The 16,049-nt window shown below is 43.2% G+C and overlaps 1 protein-coding gene across 2 annotated transcripts in view; it reads right to left on the bottom strand.

Annotated features, from left to right (window-relative positions):
* Positions 1-230: 230 nt before the first annotated feature.
* Positions 231-16,049, bottom strand: part of LOC115203814 (electrogenic sodium bicarbonate cotransporter 1) — a 73,885-nt gene continuing 58,066 nt past the window's right edge. Inside the window, exons 17-26 of one of the 2 annotated variants that reach the window (XM_029768833.1) lie at positions 15,277-15,390; positions 13,392-13,553; positions 9,465-9,643; positions 9,052-9,124; positions 7,668-7,736; positions 7,225-7,398; positions 6,725-6,889; positions 5,959-6,061; positions 3,146-3,216; positions 231-2,955 (exon numbers count right to left, since the gene is read on the bottom strand). In XM_029768833.1, the coding sequence (XP_029624693.1) occupies positions 3,176-3,216; positions 5,959-6,061; positions 6,725-6,889; positions 7,225-7,398; positions 7,668-7,736; positions 9,052-9,124; positions 9,465-9,643; positions 13,392-13,553; positions 15,277-15,390 (1,080 nt within the window). In that variant the 3' untranslated portion in view covers positions 231-2,955; positions 3,146-3,175. Of the gene's footprint in view, positions 2,956-3,137; positions 3,217-5,958; positions 6,062-6,724; positions 6,890-7,224; positions 7,399-7,667; positions 7,737-9,051; positions 9,125-9,464; positions 9,644-13,391; positions 13,554-15,276; positions 15,391-16,049 lie in introns of both variants that reach the window. The other variant, XM_029768834.1, reaches the window with a different exon arrangement.

Below are 16,049 nucleotides of genomic sequence, written 5' to 3' on the forward strand. Positions count from 1 at the left end.
AAGACGGATTTGTAAATCCGGCCCCTGAATGTTTGGCAAGGTTATATTAGATCAAATATAATTTTTTACATGGACGGACTTAACACAATCATTTTCAAAGTGAGTTTTTTGCTGTCAATATACGTAATTTGAGAAATGTATATGCCAAATCAATCATCAATCATTTTATAAGTAACATACTCATTCATGTTAGTCTATACAGATGAAGGAAATACCATAAGTCTTACATGTACTGGTGTAACTGGTTTAATTGATCGTAATTACAGTTTTATTGCTTGAATCTTTTGTTTGACCACGTTTTACAATAAACTGCTCGACATCTGTATCTAAGTGCTTATTGAATATGAACCATGTTCCTAGATAGAAATATTGCACCAAATGTGTCAACAATATTAAAAACAGACATTTTTAATTAAATTAGCCCACTGAATCAACACATTTTACAGCAAAACATCCTAAAATTAGACTCATCCTAAAATTAGAATCCCAGAAAATGAATATACTGTACAGACGATTAACATTTGTCCCAAGACTGATTAAGATGGGATGCTGGCATTATTTGGGATAGAAAACATGACATCAATAGTGACCCTGATTAAGAGTGTACCATCATTTCAACAGCCAACGCAGTCCTCTCACACTTCCGATACACCTACAAAACAATCTTGTTTGATTATACCACTCAAGATTACAACAAATATCATTTCGGTATTTTATCACTACAGTATCTTTTATCATTTATAAACCCAGTAAATCACTGAGACCACAAAATACATTTTGCCCAAGTGAATAATTTTACGCCTTAGTTTGTAGACTGTATAAAAAAAAAAAGAGGAATACGTTCTATAAAAGGGTTGCAGTGTATCCGTTTATCAGTAAAATGGCAGCTCTGAAATGTTGAAGAACCTCATCCCCAGGTTCAATTCCTACTGAGCGGGTCGGCTCGTGGAAGAGATTAAATAAATGGTTTTGAATTCATATTTTCTCTTGGTATGGAACTCCGTGAAAAGCTGCAAACTATACACAGCATTAGGTTTTGCCCGAAATGCAACTGCAAGACACAAGGAACGTCAACATTGCATTGTCTCACAGTGATTATTCAATGATTGGTCAGTTCGTAATCAGTTTAATATAATAAAAAAACAACACTAAATCATCACTTTGTTAAAAAAAAGGTAATAATACAAATGTCACTCCACAGACAACTGTAAAAACGCTGTCATCTCATTAACGGCTTAATAGTAAATACACTTAATTATTATTTGACTTATTCTCTCAGCAATATAATATACGTCACTGTTATTGCATTTTCATGTCATTTCAATATGATACAAATAAAAATCTCTTTAATGAATTAGTTACAGAGCAAAAGGAACTCAGAAAGTGATTAGATAGGTTCTCTATGCTGTGCCCTTTCATAAAAATATCTCAGTATGACGACAGATCATTGCATAATAATAATAATGTTCATCATACTGTACTTACAAATACCTGGCGCCTACATTAATTAAGTCAGAGGTAGGGCTACGAATAGTATATACATGTATTTCAATCCCTACTACAGATAATTGTGGTTGAAGTCCTCCTGTCTCTTATAAAGCTGATAGAAACAACAGACATTATTAGGAAAACAGTTCAATCAGAAAAGTTTCACACGCAATGGGAAGGAAAATACTCAAATCAACATTTTGAATCAAGAGCATTTATGCTTTTTTTTGTTGCATAGATAAGAGATTAAATAAATAATACAAGTGTGAAGGGATAAGAGAAAAGACAGAAGAATATTAATATACATGAACAAGAACACTATAATAGGCCTATGCTGGACAGTAGGACATGAAAAAATTATGGGATTTGAAAGTTTGATCTGTTCTGGCCGGCAAAAATAGGGCCGTCCAGTTTAACGTCACGTCTCCATAAGATCTGTATAAGAAAGTATGTTGTACTTAATGATCTAAAAGGCATGTATTATGAATACATAAAGCATTGCATTAGTTTGCGAATGCTTTATAAATCATGAATACCTTACCCATGAATTAGCCATAAATGGCTATCAATGAACTTCAAAGTTTTCCTTGGTACAGAGCATTAGGCCGATTCCAAGCCAGCGGGAGCAGAAAATATTTTCCGGCTACGCTGGCGTGGAATCGGCCATTACCTTTTTTTATACAGCAAATGAAGAATCACATCTCCCCTATCACAAGGGTCCCTCCTATACTTCTCACTCTCAAAACAAAGAATTCGGTCCGTTTTTTTTAAATAAAAAAAGATGTACTTAAGCAGGACATTAAAAGGAGGACTATACAACAGTGCTACAGTATAAAAGAGGCTGCTGTAGGAGTCTGTGGTTACATTCACAATGACACCCTATTCCCTACCAGACCTGGGTTCAAATACATGTGTACTTGAGTATTTTCAAATACACAGCCCCAAACAAGAACTTTTATTTGAGTATTCAAATGGTTATATGCAACAACAAAAAACAAATAGTTGACCAAATTGTATTTCAAAGTATATTTTCATATAGCTGGGTTAAATGCATGGGAGTGTATTTCAGTCCATGTATTTTAGTATTTTCAAATACTTACCAAGTGTATTTCCAAATACGTTCCAATATTCAACTGCTTGTTTTTTCAAATAAAGGTTTTCTGAATACATGTTTTGAAAAGTAATTGAAATACCTGAAATAGTATTTTAACCCAGGTCTGTTCCCTATATAGTGCACTGCTTTTGACCAGGGCCCTATTGGATTTCAGACGCACCCTGTGTTGTGTTGAGTAGTGGTGTGCAGGTAATGCTGCTGGTTCTGTTGGGTTGTTTGGACATTAGGACGGGTTGTTGTTAGACTAAAGGGACGTTTCAGAACCCGGAGCCTGTTTTTTCCAGAAGAAGCTTTTGTCCTCTTGCTCCAGTTCTATCCTAATCTGAGGTGCTGCTTTTTTTAATGGATTCAGACTGAAAGAGAAAGAAAGAGTGGAGGTGGAGACAGAGAGAAGTATGAGAGAGTGAACAACCAGGGACAACAAATGTTCAACATTAACATGACAATCTGCACTCTAGAATAGATTGTCACAACATGTGATATTGGTGTGAGTGTCTGTGGGTATAAAATAAGGCATGCAAGCAGGCACACTCACATAGTTACCTTGCAACAGTAATGGGCTTAAAGTAGCCCTCAGCATGCAGAGTGTGGGTCAAGGAAAGACGACGGGGGTCCTACGGGAGAAGACCAAATACACACAACATTAACATAATGTTGTAGACACTTAAATATTCCCCGAAAATATTCTCCCAATTCAAGACAGGTATAGCAAAAGAGGAAAGTTAGAGCAAGCTTTGCAAAGCCAGGATGTTTCACAGTAGAAGCAGCTGTTAAAGACCGAGTGCAGTCAAAATGGGATTTTCCTGTGTACATACACTACCGGTCAAATGTTTTAGAACACCTACTCATTCAAGGATTTTTCTTTATTTTTACTATTTTCTACATTGTTAAATAATAGTGAAGACATCAAAACTATGAAATAACACATACGGAATCATGTTGTAACCAAAAAATGGTTAAACAAATCAAAATACCCTTTGCCTTTGACAGCTTTGCACACTCTTGGCATTCTCTCAACCAGCTTCATGAGGTAGTCACCTGGAATGCATTTCATTTAACAGGTATGCCTTCTTAAAAGTTCATTTGTGGAATTTCATTCCTTCTTAATGCGTTTGAGCCAATCAATTGTGTTGTGACAAGGTAGGGGGGTTACAGAAGATAGCCCTATTTGGTAAAAGACCAAGTCCATTTTATGGCAAGAACAGCTGAAATAATGAAAGAGAAACGACAGTCCATCATTACTTTAAGACATGAAGGTCAGTCAATACAGAACATTTCTTCAAGTGCAGTCGCAAAAACCATCAGGCGCTATGATGAAACTGGCTCTCATGAGGTCCGCCACCGGAATGGAAGATCCAGAGTTACCTCTGCTGCAGAGGATAAGTTCATTAGAGTTACCAGCCTCAGAAATTGCAGCCCAAATAAATGCTTCACAGAGTTCAAGAAACAGACACATCTCAACATCAACTGTTCAGAGGAGACTGTGTGAATCAGGCCTTCGTGGACGAATTGCTTCAAAGAAACCACTACTAAAGGACACCAATAATAAGAAGAGACTTGCTTGGGCCAAGAAACACGAGCAATGGACTTTAGACTGATGGAAATGTGTCCTTTGGCGTGGAGTCCAAATTGGAGATTTTTGGTTACAACTGCCGTTTCTTTGTGAGACACGGTGTGGGTGAATGGATGATATCCACATGTGTATTTCCCACCGTTAAGCATGGAGGAAGTGTTATGGTGTGGGTGTGCTTTTCTGGTGACACTGTCTGTGATTTATTTCGAATTCAAGGCACACTTATACAGCATGGCTACCACAGCATTCTGCACCGATATGCCATCCCATCTGGTTTGTGCTTAGTGGGACTATCATTTGTTTTTCAACAGGACAATGACCCAGCACACCTCCAGGCTGTGTAAGGGCTATTTGACCAAGAAGGAGAGTGATGGAGTGCTGCATCAGATGACCTGGCCTCCACAATCCCCCGACCCCAACCAAATTGAGATGGTTTGGGATGAGTCAGACCGCAGACTTAAGGAAAAGCAGCCAACAAGTGCTCAGCATTTGTGGGAACTCCTTCACAACTGTTGGAAAAGCATTCCAGGTGAAGCTGGTTGTGAGAATGCCAAGAATGTGCAAAGCTGTCACCAAGGCAAAGGGTGGCTATTTGAAGATTACTACATGATTCCATGTGTGTTATTTTATAGTTTCGATGTCTTCACTATTATTCTACAATGTAGAAAATAGTAAAAATAAAGAAAAACCTTTGAATGAGTAGGTGTTCTATAACTTTTGACTGGTACTGTATATTTCCACACTGAGATTGAAATAATACTGTGAAATTGTGAACATTATGATAATGCCCATTCAGTGTAAGAGCTGTTTGAAAAGATGGTCTGATTTGGTGGGATGGAGTTTTGGCCTTCCATGGTGACATCACCATGTGGTAAATTATTTAGTAGACCAATAAGAAAGAGACTTCCAAACCTCTCTGCCAATAACAGCACATTTTCAGTTTTCCACTACCCACTCAGACAGTCCTAGCAAAATTACTGCGAAATTCTTGTTTTTTATTTTCCTTGTTGACTTTTTTAATTGAAAACAATCACATTAAGGTGCTTAATCAAAATAATTTGATTTTGAGATAAAAAATGGCTGCATTGGACCTTTAATTAAGCATTCGAAAGCAGCTGAAAATAACAGTAAGAAAGAAATCGAAAAGTAAGGTTTCGAAAAGCATTAGTTTCTCTAAATAAAGCTAGATGTCTGCAAAGTCAGAGAAAAGCATGAAATCTGATGAAGACCCAAAGATGAGGTTAGTGCTTTGTGGAGAGAGAGGGAGGGAGGGAGATTGATTTTCAATTGGGCATAATTCGTTAGTAGGCTGACCGGAGGAGTACGCTCCGTTACGTGATTACCTAGTTCGGCAGAGGATGCACAAGAGTATTCTCCTGGCAGCAAGTGCGGAAGTGTTTTAAAATCCACCACATCCCCTTTGAATCAGCTGTTGTTTTCTCAAAGGGGAAAAGCATGCCAACATTTAAAAACCATACGCCACCTATCCTTTTTTCTATAAAATGTCTTGCACAACTAGCTAAATTTGTTTTTAGCACTTTACACATTTATTGTGGGATTTGTTGTGTTTCCATGTTTCCTCTCCTTGCCTCCACTCCCTCGATGGAAAACAGGACGCGAGGAGTCGAGCAAAACCAAATAAGATTCTCCCAGAGGAAAAGAAGGAAAGCGGGCAAGAAGCTAAGAGAGAAACAATTCCAAGAAGGCATTAGCAGCACTCAGTAAGTAAGTAAGCCCAGTGCGGTTGTGGGTAAGAGACCCCACGCAATCCTGTTGTACTCACTGTCTGAGGTCTTATCCTTATTCCCCAACATGGGCTCCGTCTCCATTATATCCATGGAGATTTTAATACTGGGGACATTGTCATTGTAGGGGTACTCAGAGGGCTAGAGGGAGAGACAATAACAATGGCTATATTTTTTGCATATTGGCAACTAATTAACATATTGGCAACTAATTAACTGGGTCGTATTAATTTGGGCACACAGTAGCAAAAAATCATTTTGCGATGGAAAACCAAAACATGTGATTCTCATTGGACAAGTTCAGGTAGTCCTTACCTGTTTCATTGCGTTTTACTTCTGAAGGGTATAAAAATGAATACGAACCATGTGTTTACAGTAATGGTGTCTAGTGGCGCTTGTCTTAAAGTATCCCAAAGAAACAAACAAGTACTTCATACTGTCATTCGTGATGTGTTATTAACGATTTTACAATGTAGTTTCTATACAAATACCTGGTCATTTCTGTACTGTAAGTCCGTGGAAAAGACAGTGCTCAGACAGACAGACAGTATTCATTTCAGAGAGATGGTATTGGACAGAGGGTGAACACAGGTGATAAAATTGAGGATAGGAGAAGTGGTGGACTTTTAGGAGGGACGACAGGTCATGAGTTAAGGGTGTCAGTGTTCTACAAAAAGTAACATAATAGTGCTACATTGGTACTATTACTACTATTATCATCATCACAAAGGTAGAACCCGTGGAAAAACACATTCAATTAAACAGACTGATCCGCTTCCAATAAAAAGCCTCAAAATGACGTACAAAATCGATTTCACTGTCGATGCTTCCTTTCTTCTGTTTCTTCTTCCTCTTCTCGTCCTCCTTCTTCTTCTTGTCTTTCTCTGGGATGACGTCGTCCAGGTAGCTGAGGTCGTGCTGGGAGAAGATGTAGTCCATGGCCCTTCTGACCGCCACCAGGGCCAAGATCTGGAGAGACGGACACAGACACACATCAATGGAGATAGATAATGGTTCTACTATATACTGTGTTGGTGGGTATGTGGCTGGATTCATTGTACAGTATGTGTGTTTGTGTCAGCTAGTAACGGATTCCACACTGTGAGTGGATGTGTCACAACCGTATTTTACCCATCTGTATGTGTAGGAATGGTTTATTATTGGTTAATTGGTACATTTCATCTTGTAGGTGTACTTACTTGCATGTTTGTGTGTATGTCTGACTGTTGCACACATACCTGTGAGTGTGTGTGTCTGTGCGTGCGTTCGTGTGTGTGTGTGTGTGTTGCATGCGTATGGCTCACCATGACGGGGAAGATGATGGCAGCGACGGTGGACTTAAGGACCCAGAGGAGGGCGAGACAGAGGGCCTGTATGAAGGTAAACAGGTGGATGCGACGCTGGGGAACATGGCGCAGGTAGATCAGGTCAGGCTGGTGCTTGGCAGGCATCAGGAGAAGCTGCAGGCGATCCATGAACTGAAGGACAGACAGTCGCACAGAAGTAAGGCCAGGATACATGGGCTGGTGGTGCGACTGGCATCACAGACACTATTGTTGATGGACTAACATAACTAACAGACACAGAGATTCACATTCCATTTTGGCTCTGTGTTCTCTGACTGACAGTTATACAGAATTAAGGCCCAGACACATGGAAGCGACTGGTGTACCAGGTTGGTTAGTGGCAGTTAATAGCACTAACAGGCCTAACATTTCAGACTTCATTTTGGGTCAGAGCCACTCACCTGGACACCGTTGAGAGATGCCACGCCCATGTAGAGGAACACGCCATAGAGCACAGGCATAGGGATGAACTGGGGAGACAGAACAGGACTGGGTGAATGAGACAAAGGAAGTAATAGAGGCTGTTTTCTACAGAAATACAATCAGCAAACATGTTCCTTCCTTTTTAAATTTAGGGCTGATATGAAGACGTCTTATCAAAAAAGAGGGTTAGGGTTAACCCTGTTTTCAATAACAACAGTGCTAACTTTTTATTACATGTTGTTTTGTTCGCTCTCAAATAAATAAATAAATGTTGTACTTTTTACCCCTTTTTCTCCCTAATTGGTAGTTCCAGTCTTGTCCCATCGCTGCAACTCCCATACAGACTTGGGAGAGGCGAAGGTCGAGAGCCATGCATCCACCGAAACATGACCCTGCCAAGCTGCACTGCTCCTTGACACACTGCTTGCTTAACCCGGAAGCCAGCCGCACCAAAATAACACCGTACAGCTGGTGACCGAAGTCAGCGTGCATGCCTGCCACAAGGAGTGGGACAAGCACATCCCGGCCAGCCAAACCCTCCCCTAACCCGGACGACGCTGGGCCAATTGTGTGCCGCCACATGGGCAGCACACGGTTGCGACCGGCAGTGACACAGCCTGGGATCGAACCCGGGTCTGTAGTGACGCCTTAGACTGCTGCGCCACTCGGGAGTCCCCCTCGTTAACCTTTTTGGTGTCTTCAGCTCCCACTTAATTAGATGTTGTAGAACAAAACAAAACACTAATTTATTCTGAATAGAATGTGATCAATGAGTTTACAGTCAAACCCCCCCCCCCCCCCCCCCCACACACACACACACACACTAAATGGCTCGGGGAGCTAAGGGATGTGAAGAGACTACAGTAGACTACACTAGAAAAGACATGGAGATGTAACTACTCTAAACGGTCCACAAGGGGGAGGACCATTCCCACTCACAGCACTCTAAAGTCATTTACGATGGTCAGATTAAGGAGAGAACAGGAAACCGGAGAAGTCATAGTCACTGAGCTGCAACCGGACCCTAAGCCCTGATGATGAACATGCTTATTTCACATCACATCACATCAACAAGGCCCCTCACTAATTGGATGACCACAATAATTCACATTATTTACAATTGGAATGAGTGATGGGATTTCCCACTAAAAGGGGAGGACAGTAATCCAGTAAATTGAGAATAGAAAAATTTGATTTAAAGGAATGAACAGGTCGATTTTTGGTCCTGTGTGGCTCAGCTAGTGGCAGGATTGTGGGTTTGATTCCAGCTAAGGCCACTCATATGAAAAGTGTTTGCTAAATGGCATATATTATTGTAGATTTAAAGGTAATTGGGGAATGAACACGTGTATGAAGCGCTACCTTGAGGATGGGAGCCATGAAGACAGACAGTCCGGTCAGAACGAAGACAATGACACCGGTCACTCTCTGCTCCCTGCGGTAAGAAGGGATAGTTCATTACACATCACATCACATCAACCACAGTCAATTTTCTAACCTTTCTGTCCAAACTATTGACCACTGTTCTGATGTGACAATCAACTAACTTCACCGTGTTCACGTACTGCTACGAGATTGTAAAATGTATTCTGTTCAAACAAAAACAAAACGTGACTGTGTGGGAATGGCAACAAAGTGAAACTCAAGTCCATTGTACTGTAAGCTACATGTAAAGGAGCCAGGAGTCTTTCTGCTCTGATAGCTCTCTTCGCTTCACTGACTCTTTCTCCATTCCTCCCTTCTCACCTCCCTCCCTCCCCTCCCTGCTCACCCACCTGACACCCAGGAACTTGGGCTGCTCCCCAGGAGCCGAGCACTGGGTCTCCATCTTCAGAGAGTCGATGTGGGCGATGGAGATGACAGTGGCAGCCACGTACCAGGGCAGGCCCATGAAGGAACACACAATGAGTAGTACTGCTACCCAGAACAGGTCCAAGTGGTAGCCTGCCCCTTTCTGTGTGGAGGAGGAAAGAGAGAAGAGAAGGAAATGGAGAGGTGTGTGTCAGTAACCACTAACCACAAGGAATGTATACGAAACGCTTCAGTCTGGTTTTAGACCCCATCATAGCACTGAGACTGCACTTGTGAAGGTGGTAAATGACCTTTTAATGACGTCAGACCGAGGCTCTGCATCTGTCCTCGTGCTCCTAGATCTTAGTGCCGCTTTTGATACCATCGATCACCACATTCTTTTGGAGAGATTGGAAACCCAAATTGGTCTACATGGACAAGTTCTGGCCTGGTTTAGATCTTATCTGTCGGAAAGATATCAGTTTGTCTCTGTGAATGGTTTGTCCTCTGACAAATCAATTGTAAATTTCGGTGTTCCTCAAGGTTCCGTTTTAGGACCACTATTGTTTTCACTATATATTTTACCTCTTGGGGATGTCATTCGAAAACATAATGTTAAATTTCACTGCTATGCGGACGACACACAGCTGTACATTTCAATGAAACATGGTGAAGCTCCAAAATTGCCCTCGCTAGAAGCCTGTGTTTCAGACATAAGGAAGTGGATGGCTGCAAACTTTCTACTTTTAAACTCGGACAAAACAGAGATGCTTGTTCTAGGTCCCAAGAAACAAAGAGATCTTCTGTTCAATCTGACAATTAATCTGGATGGTTGTACAGTCGTCTCAAATAAAACTGTGAAGGACCTCGGTGTTACTCTGGACCCTGATCTCTCTTTTGAAGAACATATCAAGACTGTTTCAAGGACAGCTTTTTTCCATCTACGTAACATTGCAAAAATCAGAAACTTTCTGTCCAAAAATGACGCAGAAAAATTAATCCATGCTTTTGTTACTTCTAGGCTGGACTACTGCAATGCTCTACTTTCCGGCTACCCGGATAAAGCACTAAACAAACTTCAGTTAGTGCTAAATACAGTTGCTAGAATCCTGACTAGAACCAAAAAATTTGATCATATTACTCCAGTGCTAGCCTCCCTACACTGGCTTCCTGCTAAGGCAAGGGCTGATTTCAAGGTTTTACCACTAACCTACAAAGCATTACATGGGCTTGCTCCTACCTATCTTTCCGATTTGGTCCTGCCGTACATACCTACACGTACGCTACGGTCACAAGACGCAGGCCTCCTAATTGTCCCTAGAATTTCTAAGCAAACGGCTGGAGGTAGGGCTTTCTCCTATAGAGCTCAATTTTTATGGAATGGTCTGCCTACCCATGTGAGAGACGCAGACTCAGTCTCAACCTTTAAGTCTTTACTGAAGACTTATCTCTTCAGTAGGTCCTATGATTAAGTGTAGTCTGGCCCAGGAGTGTGAAGGTGAACGGAAAGGCTGGAGCAACGAACCGCCCTTGCTGTCTCTGCCTTGCCGGTTCCCCTCTTTCCACTGGGATTCTCTGCCTCTAACCCTATTACAGGGGCTGAGTCACTGACTTACTGGTGTTCTTCCATGCCGTCCATGGGAGGGGTGCGTCACTTGAGTGGGTTGAGTCACTGACGTGGTCTTCCTGTCTGGGTTGGCGCCCCCCCCCCTTGGGTTGTGCCATGGCGGAGATTTTTGTGGGCTATACTCGGCCTTGTCTTCGGACGGTAAGTTGGTGGTTGTAGACATCCCTCTAGTGGTGTGGGGGCTGTGCTTTGGCAAAGTGGGTGGGGTTATATCCTGCCTGTTTGGCCCTGTCCGGGGGTATCATCGGATGGGGCCACAGTGTCTTCTGATCCCTCCTGTCTCAGCCTCCAGTATTTATGCTGCAGTAGTTTATGTGCCGGGGGGCTAGGGTCAGTCTGTTTCATCTGGAGTATTCTCTTGTCTTATCCGGTGTCCTGTGTGAATTTAAATATGCTCTCTCTAATTCTCTCTTTCTCTCTTTCTTTCTCTCGGAGGACCTGAGCCCTAGGACCATGCCTCGGGACTACCTGGCATGATGACTCCTTGCTGTCCCCAGTCCACCTGGCCATGCTGCTGCTCCAGTTTCAACTGTTCTGCCTGCAGCTACAGAACCCTGACCTGTTCACCGGACGTGCTTGTTGCACCCTCGACAACTACAATGATTATTATTATTTGACCATGCTGGTCATTTATGAACATTTTAACATCTTGACCATGTTCTGTTATAATATCCACCCGGCACAGCCAGAAGAGGACTGGCCACCCCTCATAGCCTGGTTCCTCTCTAGGTTTCTTCCTAGGTTTTTGGCCTTTCTAGGGAGTTTTTCCTAGGGAGTTTTTCCTAGCCACCGTGCCTCTTTCACATGCATTGCTTGCTGTTTGGGGTTTTAGGCTGGGTTTCTGTACAGCACTTTGAGATTTCAGCTGATATACGAAGGGCTATATAAATACATTTGATTTGATTTTGATTTGAATCAAATGAGTTGCCATTGACTTAACATCCAATACAAAGTGTGGCCGCCCCTCTGTTCTTTTCCAGGTCATTATCCTTATCTTAACATACACTACATCACCAAAAGTATGTGGACACCCCTTCAAATTAGTGGATTCGGCTATTTCAGTCACACCCGTTGCTGACAGGTGTATAAAATCGAGCACACAGCCATGCAATCTACATAGACAAACATTGCCAATAGAATGGCCCGTAGTGAAGAGCTCAGTGAATTTTAATGTGGCACCGTCATAGGATGCCACCTTTCCTACAAGTCAGTTCATCAAATTTCTGCCCTGCTAGAGCTGCCCCGGTCAACTGTAAGTGCTGTTATTGTGAAGTGGAAACATCTAGGAACAACAAGTGCTGAAGCGCGTAGCGTGTACAAATCGTCTGTCCTCGGTTGCAACACTCACTACCGAGTTCCAAACTGCCTCTGGGAGCAACGTCAGCACAATAACTGTTTGTCGGGAGCTTTATGAAATGGGTTTCCATGGCCGAGCAGCCGCACACAAGCCTAAGATCACCATGTGCAAGGCCAAGTGTCGGCTGGAGTGGTGTAAAGCTCGCTGCCATTGGACTCAGTGGAAACACGTTCTCTGGAGTGATGAATCCCGTTTCACCATCTGGCAGTCCGATGGATGAATCTGGGTTTGGCGGATGCCAGGAGTACACTACCTGCCCCAATGCATAGTGCCAACTGTAAAATTTGGTGGAGGAGGAATAATTGTCTGGGGCTGTTTTTCACGGTTCAGACTAGGCCTCTTAGTTCCAGTGAAAGGAAATCTTAACTCTACAGCATACAGTAACATTCAAGACGATTCTGTGCTTCCAACTTTGTGGCAACAGTCTGGGGAAGGCCCTTTCCTGTTTCAGCATGACAATGCCCCCGTGCACAAAGCGAGGTTCATAGAGAAATGGTTTGTCGAGATCGGTGTGGAAGAACTTGACTTGCCTGCACAGACCCTGACCTCAAACCCATCGAACACCTTTGAGAGGAATTGGAACGCCGACTGTGAGCCAGGCCTAATCGCCCAACATCAGTGCCCAACCTCACTAATGCTCTTGTGGCTGAATGGTAGCAAGTCCCCGCAGCAATGTTCCAACGTCTAGTGGAAAGCCTTCCCAGAAGAGTGGAGGCTGTTATAGCAGCAAAGAGGGGACCAACTCCATATTAATGACCATGATTTTGGAATGAGATGTTCGACGAGCAGGTGTCCACATACATGTGGTGTATTAAGTCATTATCTTATCTATTCTCTTTACCCCTCTGACCGAGTGCCCCTTTATCCCTCCACTTCTACCCCTCCGCCCCTCTCTCCCTTTCGCCCTCCATCCCCCCCGCTCCTCACCTTGAGTTTGTGCTCCTTTCTGTTGACGATGACAGCGGTGATCTGCTGGTCCATGAACACCAGGATGGTGACCAGGAGAGCAGGGAGGGCTGCAGCCAGATACACCCACCACGGGTTCCCTCCGAACGGGGGCACGAACCAGCCACGGTTGGGGCTGGTGGGCTGGGGACCAGGAGCAGAGAGACACAGCCAGTCAGATAAATATTGTAGGCCAGGGTTGATTTAAAAGACACAGGACAACAGACTCTCTCACACTTCATCCTTACCAAGCTAACATGGTCATTGTTTCAGGGTGTTCTTAGAAATGTCATTTTGTTGTTAGGAGTTTGTCATGACTCAATGTAAAATGTGATATGGTTGCCCTGACAATATATGAAACATTTCCTCTCATTGAAAAAAATTCAACCTCATGGAAACAGAATGTCCTTATTCTGCTGTACTTTGAGTTAGAGTCTAAAAGTCCTGGAGAGGTACATCATTACACGACAAAGAAAACACTCCGGAATTAGTCTGCAGCCGCACAAAGCTGTGTCTGTACCTGCAACTATAAGGACCTCAGTGTTCTCCCCATGTCCTATAATCACCTTGTATTTCATGCACGCACCCTCCCCACATCCCCTCTTACCCTTCCTCACCCCACCCCCAACCCCACTCCTCCTCACATTTCCCCTCTTCCTCCACATCACCCTTGTCCCATTCAACCTCACCCCTCCCCAACCCCCACGCTCGACACCTCACCCTTCCTCACCCCCACTCCCTCCACCATTCGGCTCCAGTGAGGTAAGGTAAACTGAGGTAAGCTAATAATCTCAGTGACAGGCTCTGTATCAGAGTTTCAGGTTCTATCTGCTCTCCCTCCTTGGCAGTAGTACACAACCAGGTAATGATTATACAAGACTTTAAGACAAGGATTACAAAGACTTTATGTCTGCCTAAGAAAATGCAGCATTGTTCAGGCGGAGATCTGACTGATACGCCTGTCCCTCTTGAGTAACTCTAGAAAATGATATTGTTTCAATATATACATCAAAATCTAGACCAGAGTGTGCCACATGCACCTTTGCTTCTACTTAAATATCATCGGATGGGGCCACAGTGTCTTCTGATCCCTCCTGTCTCAGCCTCCAGTATTTATGCTGCAGTAGTTTATGTGTCGGGGGGCTAGGGTCAGTCTGTTACATCTGGAGTATTCTCTTGTCTTATCCGGTGTCCTGTGTGAATGTAAATATGCTCTCTCTAATTCTCTCTTTCTTTCTTTCTTTCTCTCGGAGGACCTGAGCCCTAGGACTACCTGGCATGATGACTCCTTGCTGTCCCCAGTCCACCTGGCCATGCTGCTGCTCCAGTTTCAACTGTTCTGCCTGCGGCTACGGAACCCTGACCTGTTCACCGGACGTGCTTGTTGCACCCTTGACAATTACTATGATTATTATTATTTGACCATGCTGGTCATTTACGAACATTTTAACATCTTGACCATGTTCTGTTATAATATCCACCCGGCACAGCCAGAAGAGGACTGGCCACCCCTCATAGCCTGGTTCCTCTCTAGGTTTCTTCCTAGGTTTTTGGCCTTTCTCAGGAGTTTTTCCTAGGGAGTTTTTCCCAGCCACCGTGCTTCTTTCACATGCATTGCTTGCTGTTTGGGGTTTTAGGCTGGGTTTCTGTACAGCACTTTGAGATTTCAGCTGATGTACGAAGGGCTATATAAATAAATTTGATGATGATGATGATGAAATATAAAGCCTCATCACTAAAAATGAATCCAGGTGTGAACCTGTGCACTATACAAAACAAGAACAGGGGATATAGTGGACCATATACAAAGCCAACGTTTCTGCACAAGGCCTTTCTCAATACCACGGACATCCACCCTGGTACTCACCTTGAATTCAGTTGGCACGATGAGCTTGGGTGTGTCCACTCCGACCAAGGCATCCACACCACAGAAGATGACAATAGCCAGGATGATGGCAAAATCACTGATCAGTTTCCTAACCTGCGGGTACAATAGGGAGGCACAATCGTGTTTGGCAAGGCTTTCGGCTGAGGCAATACAGTAAGACCTAGCCTTTTTCGTCACACAAAAATATGTTCGCGAGGGTGGAGCAGAATGTTTTCCAAAAAGCCATTATGACCAATGTAGTTTCATTGAGTGCAGGTATTTAGCCAAAGCTTTATTGGGGGGGGGGGGGGTTACAATAAGGCTAACCAAAATGTTCCAATTATCTCAGATTTCACATTCATCTCACTGTACATGTTGTATATTTAGATTACTGTTACCGTATTGCTCCATATATTTGAGCCATGTTTCCAAACATTGAAACCCCTTACTGTAAGGCTACTGGACTCATGTTGTGCACAGTATGTAATGGAGGTGCCCCACCCTCCCTTCTCTCCCTCCGATCTCTCCCCCCTTCCCTCCTTCCCACAGTGCGGTAAATTAGTGGATATTTGAACGTCTACGGCAGTGCTTGACTTGGTCTATAATAAGTGCCGGTACTCATTTTGGGTGCCGGTTCTGTTTATATTTAGGTGCAGGAACTGCACAAAACTTTGGAGCTAATAGTTTATGAGGTGCAGGAACTCAAGCAGTAGAAAATGAGTGGCGCAGGTACTCAGTACTGCTGAGCTCCTGCTCAAGTCAAGCACTGGTCT

This window comes from Salmo trutta, chromosome 12 (assembly GCF_901001165.1).
Source record: "Salmo trutta chromosome 12, fSalTru1.1, whole genome shotgun sequence".
NCBI lineage: Eukaryota > Metazoa > Chordata > Actinopteri > Salmoniformes > Salmonidae > Salmo > Salmo trutta.